General features: G+C 41.5%; 1 protein-coding gene across 1 annotated transcript in view; it reads right to left on the bottom strand.

Moving 5' to 3' along the window:
* Positions 1–8,502, bottom strand: part of LOC109470016 (laminin subunit alpha-1-like) — a 42,267-nt gene that overhangs the window by 5,114 nt on the left and 28,651 nt on the right. The window contains exons 9-14 of the mRNA XM_019768796.1: positions 5,591–5,740; positions 5,111–5,259; positions 3,892–4,074; positions 2,199–2,447; positions 1,595–1,811; positions 1,085–1,252 (exon numbers count right to left, since the gene is read on the bottom strand). Of these exons, the coding sequence (XP_019624355.1) occupies positions 1,085–1,252; positions 1,595–1,811; positions 2,199–2,447; positions 3,892–4,074; positions 5,111–5,259; positions 5,591–5,740 (1,116 nt within the window). The remainder of the gene's footprint in view (positions 1–1,084; positions 1,253–1,594; positions 1,812–2,198; positions 2,448–3,891; positions 4,075–5,110; positions 5,260–5,590; positions 5,741–8,502) is intronic.

Genomic DNA, 8,502 nt, shown 5'->3' with positions numbered 1-8,502 from the left:
CACAATAATTTAAAAAACGCCTAGGGGTATTTGCCCACTGTACCTCCATACCAAATTTCAGGACCTTAGGCCCTAAAATGAAGAAGCTGAATCCATTTAAAGATATGGCAGGAGGAGAAGGAGAAGGAGAAGAAGAAACATCAGAAAAAGCAATATGGTTTCACCACACCACTTCGTGGTGTGGTGAACCCATAAATACAATGAAGTGGCATTTATAACACGCCTCGGTGACGCGATTCTCTTTTGAATTTGGAAAGAGTGATGATCATGGTGTCTGTTTTGTTTATGGTGATGCTTGTTTACGTATGTGAACCAGTCATAAGTTTCTCACGAGGATTTGATAATAAACATGCTCTTAACTTGAAATCATGACCTGATTTGAATAAATTATGTTTAGTGATGTTCACTTTCACTGAACTTCAGATATGGCAAGTACAAATGTACTATATTCCGGCAGCAATACCACTATGAAATTGTATAGATTCCATTAATTATGCGAGTTAGGTCTTCATTTACAAAATCTGCCAAATATCTTGTCATTCTCAATTATATGTATGTCCCAAGTGTTTCATAGCCCTAATATTGAACACAGCAGATTTATAGAAGTTCATTAATTATGCAAATTAGATCCAGATTTGCATAATTGTAATTCAATTATGTCAAGCATCACTTAAGCTATATACATACCAAAAATCACGAGAATCCGTCGACGAGATTTTTAGTTATCCTGTCTTTAATATTTTTTAAACAACCTGTCCTGCAGTTCCAGAACAAGCTGCTAGGGGGCCTTCACTGGCAAGACTTCTTTCCAAGCACAAGAGCTACCAACCATCCAAAATTCATGACCCTAGCATGTCCTAGTGGGGCCAGGGGGCCCAAAATCTAATTATTTTGAGTTGTCATCAAGACCTACCCACCTACATGTTTCAGACAGACAGACAGACAGACACACACACACACACACACACACACACTCTCTCTCTCTCTCTCTCTCTCTCTCTCTCTCATTCACTTACTATCTTGTTTAGAGTCAGACAGACACAAAAACCTCTTGGCGAAGGTACATGTAATTATTGGGACTTACTGGAAGGGGGAAGACCGGATGTCCAGCCTGAATGTCTGTTCCTCCTACATACAATGGCAAGGTCAGGTCGATGAACGTCTCTGTGTTTGACTGCTGGTTGTTGTTGACATAGTCTCTTCGCTCAGGCACGATGATGGCAAGGAAGTTATGGATTCGCAAAATAACCACCTGGCAAGAAATGGGCATATCGTGTAGTAGTAGAATCACAGTTATACATCCTCAGTATGCAAAATCTTTGCTGCAAATTGAAGAAAACATTGCCATCGGGCATCATCAAGTACCGGCCTCTACATGTATGTTATGCGGCCAAAGTTTCACCCAGAAAACATTGCAAGAACAATTCTTGCTAGTTTTTGTGCATTTTATTGTTAGTATATTGTTATATAATCATACCATTACATCATACATAATATTCCAATTATAAAATCAAGGATCATATTAATTCAATCTTGGTTACTCGGCAATCACCATCTAGTGGAGAGAGAGCCTAACAAGGTTATCAGAACGTACCTCCCACCAGTTCCCATCAGCATAGTCCCTGAACTTTGTCTGGACTCTCAGGTTGTGGTAGTCACCATTGCCGGGCTGCTGAGTCTTCATTTCTGCAATCAGGTATCCTCTGTGCATGTAGAGGGCCAGGTAGTTGTCTGGGTTTCTCTTGTTGTTGGCGCTGTAGTACAGGATCCCCTCTGTGGCCTCTGCTCGGAACTGGCAGGTCAGGACAAAGCTGAGTAGAAGAAAATCAATAAGCATTATTTTAATTACAGAGTTTGTAAACTTTTGAACAAGAAAAACGTGTCCATAAGTGACAATTCTCCATCAAGCTTCATAGTTGCCTTCATGAGAAGGTTATAAAATCAGTCTGCTTTAGTGTGGGAGACTGGGGATTTAGCAGCATACATGTAACTCTTGAAGGCATGGATTTTTGGCAGGGAGGTTACCGTTGAGGAGACCAATGTCAAGTGCAAAAATGGGATTCGAGGGGGGGGTGTCCGTACATCACTGCAGAGGACCTTTTGTGTTTGTCGCTTGTTAGTAGGATAGTACTGTAGTACATTTTCGTACATGGACTCATGGAGGCAATCACTCATCATTAAGATTTTCAGCAACTCACCTTGTCCTGAAGTACTTTGTCATTGTTTCAGATGACAAATTATAGGAGATAAAACTGTTTCCATGGCGACCAAAGTTAACGCCCTCCCTGCTGTATGTAGGTTGGAATGGGTCTGCACAATGGGGAGGTGCCACTGTCAGGCTGGGTGGGGGCAGCGTGGGAGCAGTGGCATTTTGTGCTGGGTCCAGCCCACTAAGATACATCCCTCTCTGAGACAGAACAGTGGCAGGGTCCCAAAAGTCCAGCTCACTGTGAGGAACACAGAAACATGGGCTATAGGTGTGTTGATCAGGCCTCACAGACCTCATTATACATGTACATGTATGGATAACATTGGCAACATGAATTTTCGCCCATTCAAAAAAGGAAAAAGTGTCTGTAGGACAGAACTCTCCATAAAGTACGTCATGTGTGGTTAGGCATAGTGTTTGATACTAATGTCAGTTTGAACATCTGAGTTGGAACAAATCTTACATTTTACAAATTTTAATGTATTGAGCTCTCTTATGTATGCAAGCATTTAACATACATGTAAGGCCAAAGCATGTTTTGTCCTCCATAAATTATCAAATGCACAAGGGCAAAAAAAAACATGGCAGGCAAAAAAAAACAAGATGGTAAACAAGAATTGAGGTGACAAAATATGGTCTCACAAAAAACAGGTCTTTTACTTCTGTATTGAACAGTATTACCTGTCCTTGTAGATGTGTATAACATTCTATTACATTCTATTAACTAGAACAAAGAAAAGAGCTTATCGTACTATCATACATGTATTACTAAATACTAACCAGGGTACTATTTATATGAAACACCTTAGACTGTCAACACTTGTCATCAAACGTGTCTCACTGAGCAATTACCTCAAGTTGGATCCCTGGTGGTCTCTGATTTTAGAGACTGCCTACCAGAACACAGAGTAGCTCATAAACTTAACTGTCCAGAAGCCGTACTCTACCTATACTTTGCCAACTATTACAACATAAATTTGTCTCTGAAGCGACTTTGAAAAAACCCCAGCTATTCTAAAGTTTTCTGTGGTTCAAATTTTTGATTTGCAGTTTTTTGAGCCACACTTCATGATTCATTAATGTCATAGGCCGTGTTTAAGTGGAATCATCCAAGGCGGTTTACATGTGGTTTACCCCGAAGCCGGTTTCAAGTGGCTCCATCTGAACGCTCCGAAATCACATTGAAAGCGCCTTGATCCCAAGCCACTTCTAGAGGTGGTTTCAAATCAGTTTTCCCGCATCGCGATTTGCGTCTGAACGCAAAGTGATTTCAATGTAACTTCGCCTGGTCATGAATTACGTGGTGATATTTCTTTATTTATATGCAATACCAACTTTTACGTGGCAGCAATTTAAAGAGCAGTAATGGTCGAATAATGTGTCCATTCTAGGGCGAGCTTCACCGCCTCTGGAGGGACCACCTCGGCATTCGGCCGAGATACGCTGGGAGGGGGGCACCAGCAAGCAGGTCGTTGACCTCTGAGATTAATAACACGCCACCTTGCGTGTTATCATCAAACAGCAATACTGTAAATGTAGCTCAAGCGTATTGTGATCGGACACGGTTTCACAGGTGTGTGTGGCACGTGGACTAGATGTGAGGAATGTGAGTTACCCGAATCGCGGTTTGGGTGATTCCACTTAAACACGGCCATAGAACCCATCATACTTATTTTTCTCACCTGCCATTAACCCTGACATCCTGCATGCCACCTGTGTAGGAAGCAACCACAGGGCACACCTCACACCTGTCCACCTTCTCCTGCAGGGTGTGGTCTACACCTGCCAGATACAGGTGTGCTGAGGACAGTGTCACTGACAGTACACTTAATGCCCCATCATTCCCATCCACCTGTACTGATACACTGAAAAAATAAGAACAAAAGTCAAGTGTGGCATGTAATCTATCTGACAGGGTACATAAAGTCTTCTCAAGATTGTCACACAGTCAGGATCTTCCTACAATTATTTACACTGCACGACCAGTTTTTCCGTCTATTTATCTATTTATTACATATGTACCTCCATGACGTGACATTTTCAGTTGCGTTTGTCAGTCTGTCTGTTAGTCAACGAAATAACTCAGGAACGGCTCGATGGATCGGTCTCATACTTGGTGTGTCAGTAGGATGTGGCGAAACCTGGAAATGATTAGATTTTGGGCCCTGGACTTTCAAATACCACAAGTATGAAATTCCAGGCAGGTATCATTACAAAATTATAAAATTTTCTCATGAATTATGCAAATTTTATCTGCCTGTGTTTCTCTCGTTCTCAATTACCAATGTCACAAGCTTCAATAGTCCTATCATGAAATGCAGCTGATTTATGGAATTTCCCCATAAATTATGCAAATTACATCCATATTTGCATATTTGTCACAAAATTATATCAAGCATCACATAAGCTACAAATGTACCTACATACCATAAATCACGACGATCTGTCAACCGGTTCTTGAGTTATCCTCTTTTGAATATTTTCAAACATATAGCCCTGGAGTTCCAGAGCAAGCCGCAAGGGGTCCAAACTCACGTCACTTCTTCCACAGCACAAGACCAATCTACCACCAACCAAATTTTGTCACCCTAGCATGTCTACATCGTGAGATATCAAAACCGGAATTTCAGCTGCAGTACCATAACAAGCAGCTAGGGTGTCCAAAATCTAATCATTATAAGTTATCGTGTTTACAGACACACACACACACACACACACACACACATACATGAACGCCTCTGAAAACATAACTTCTTGGCAAAGGTTCCAACTTCCAACCATTGTCTGGCGAAGATCAAGAGGCCATGGTCGGCTGCATATTGTATGTGTGACAGAGGCTTTATACATGATGTATACTAGTATTGATTATGGGCCTAAGATACTGTCTGAAGAACTGCTCACCTCCCTGCAGTTATATTGAGTTCCACTAGGTGCCACTGTTGATCCACCAGCAGGCTGCTGCTGGGCCTCAGCACCTGGGCCTGGCCCTGAGCTGGCTGATACACACCAAATAGGTGCCCATTGTACAGGGCCAGATAAAAAAAGCTCTCCTGCAGTGGGAATTGAATTCAAAGAGTACCATTTTAATGTAAGAAAAGTATTGTGAAAATTTGTGATTCCTAAGGCTTTGTGACAGCTGTTCACATTCTGGATGTGCATTATGAAAGCCTTAGTATGAATAACCAAAAGTTCTTCATTTTAAAGGATCAAGATTTTATGGAAGAGGTTAAACCTTTTTTGAGACAAGAAATGGACTCACTTTTCTTCAGGGTAATCTAACACCAGCTGTAACACATTTAACTTTACAGCTTGTAACACATTCTAGTTGTAAGTAGAAAAAAAATCTCTGTGTTACATGTACGTAGGAGATAACAGATTTACTGTGTCTGTGTTGTCTTCAGCATACAGTAGCACCCCATTTAACTCCCTCGGCTTCAGCTGAAATCCAAACTCTGCAGCTCCATTGAAGTCTAAGGGAACAGCCAGCTGGGAAAAGGAGCTGTCACCATGGAAACCAACTCCAGGCACAACCTGTATGAACACATCAAAAGCGAATGAGCGTGATCAAAGAGATAATCAAGCTTTTAACTACTCACACATATATAGCAGTGATAAGTGAATTTTGCTCAACACAGCCATGCCAACAGTACAGTCTTTTGAGGGGTCTCCAGAAAATGCAACAAGGCTGAGGCAATAAAAATCATTGCCAAGGCGATGACTGAAAAATATATATTATTTCATGTGGTGGAGCTAGCAATCTACATTACAAAACGGATTTCCATATCTTATAAACACATGCATGTAGTGAAGTTTACAGGCTGGATGGAGGAGGTGTGGGGCAATATACCAAATACACGTATAGGAGGAATCAGCCGTTCTTCCGGGCCCAGCAATATAAAAATTTTATGATTACATACTTACTTACTTTACTTTGGTAAGTGGGACTTTGGTTGAGTTCCCACTCTAACCAAACTAATAAACCATGATCCACTTCACTCTATCCTCCACGAGAGACTGGATTTTACGTCTGATCTGAAGCTGGGACTTTTTTTACCTTTTGTGGGTTCCCAAAGGATGGATAATTTCTTTTCTCTGTGTGATCTGTTTTTAACTCACCCCCACCGGCCTAAATGTTCTTGGGTAGGGAATGTCAGATTCCTGATCAAGTGGTTATTGGCCAAAGACAGCTGTGCTCTCTGTCCATGGTGTGGGGAGAAGACAGATGACCACTAATTAATCATGCCAGGCAGCTGGTGTAAGTTACCTGCTTGATCCAAAAACCACATGGCCGAAGGTTACCTCAGAACCAATTCCCTAGGGAATGCATTCGTGCAATTTTTGAAATTCTTTCAAAGTGACCGTAGTACTTGCACAAATGCCTCCGCCCCAAAGGCGTCGCCAAAAATAAGCAACATGTGTCCACAGGTGACAATTCTCTGTGAATTTTGCAGTTTGGGAACAGTATGATCAAGGTCATTGTAGGCGAAATGTCCTTGGTATGATGTAAACAGTGTGTGAGCACTTAACAACCGGTAACAATGTGTCGTAAAAATGGTAAATTACATATTATAAATCCCTGGTCAAATACAAGATCTAGCCTGACTGAAATCACGCTCCTGGCGGCCACCCGCCCCAAGTTGGCCACCCCCTTGTTTGTCTCTAGTGAATATTTGTGAATTGTAATACATGCAGTAGTACTGCAGTGTGCCGGATGCACACTTTACAGGGGACCACTTGCTGTAGCCTACAAATTACAAGTGGAAGTGGAATAAAAGAAAAAAATGGAAAAAAAAGTTTGAAAAGAACTCTGGTTTGTCTTCACTTTATTTGCATATCAATCAATAGGTTGTGCTTATAAACCTGCATTTCCCCTCTGGTCTCTCAGTCACTGACGAAAGCTAGTGGATACTAGCTGAAACGTCTGACGTTTTCAAAATCATATCCAGTTGCTTGAGTAACTGCTTTTTGGCGTATTGTATTACCTGGATGTCTAACCTTCATCGACGTAACTCTGGTTTGTCTTTGCTACATTTGTAGACACAATAAACCAGACAAGACAAATTTGAATTTGAATTGATTTTGAGTTTATTTCAATTGACAATTAGCTTACACAGCAATACCGTTATCTGACTCAGCTTTATTGTCTTTGTTATAAAAAGTACATGTACATGATTGTGATCATGTCACAGGAAGCTAATGTTGCTGCACATATTCAATCAACTTTAAGTTTTAATTTATAGAAAGTGCACTTCAATTGACACTGTGTTCCTTCCTTTACAATTATCTGCGAAATTTCAGCTTTTTTAAAAGCTTTCTTGTTTTAGATAAGACCTACCGGTATATGACTAAATATGTTTCTATAGCTGCAATGATTCATCACCAAGGACAGCACTCATACACACATTCCTGGATAATATTGTTATTTTTTGTTTATTTATGGCTTCACCACATAACGAAGTGGTGAAACATATCATTTGTTTTCTCTCATATTTCTGCTTCTTCTTCTTCTCTTTCTTCAAATGGATTCAACTTTGGCCATTTTTCAGCCAAATGACTTGAAATTTGGCATGGAGTTTTTTTCATTTTTTTTAAACGGGTCTTCAAAATTGTTGGTAACGGGAGCATGGTATTTTCCCATATATGCAAATATAATTCATTAATATATGCAAGATTTATGCACACATGCAAACACATGCACACATTACTACAACTTGTGTACCCCAAGTATCATAAGTAATTCATTCTACATATAACGTTACCCCTTTGCACTCTCATTCTTTCTACCTCAACCTTAGGCTCTCCCACACACCCCTGCTCACTCTTACGCACCCTGCGCACTCTCATGCAACCTGTGCACTCCCACGCACCCTGTGCACTCTCATTCAACCTCCCCGAACCTGATGCACCCTCACACACCCTGTGCACCCCCATGCACCCTGTGCACCCCCATGCACCCTGTGCACTCTCATTCAAACTCCCCGAACCTGATGCACCCTCACGCACCCTGTGCACCCCCATGCACCCTATGCACCCTGTTCACTCCCATGCCCCCTGCCCACTCTCATTCAACCTTCTTAAACCTGATGCACCCTGTGCACTCTTATTCAACCCTCTTAAACCTGATGCACCCCCACGCACCCTGTGCACTCCCATTCAACCTTCTTAAACCTGATGCACCCCCATCGCACCCTGTGCACTCTCATTCAACCTTCTTAAAATTGATGCCACCCCACTGCAACCTGTGCACTCCCATTCAACCTTCTTAAACCTGATGCACCCTCACGCACCCTGTG

The sequence above is a fragment of the Branchiostoma belcheri genome, unplaced genomic scaffold, assembly GCF_001625305.1.
Source record: "Branchiostoma belcheri isolate BF01 breed outbred unplaced genomic scaffold, Haploidv18h27 scaffold216, whole genome shotgun sequence".
Taxonomy (NCBI): Eukaryota; Metazoa; Chordata; class Leptocardii; order Amphioxiformes; family Branchiostomatidae; genus Branchiostoma; species Branchiostoma belcheri.
The sequence above is the reverse complement of the archived record's forward strand: the minus strand, read 5'-3'. Positions and strand labels throughout refer to the sequence as shown.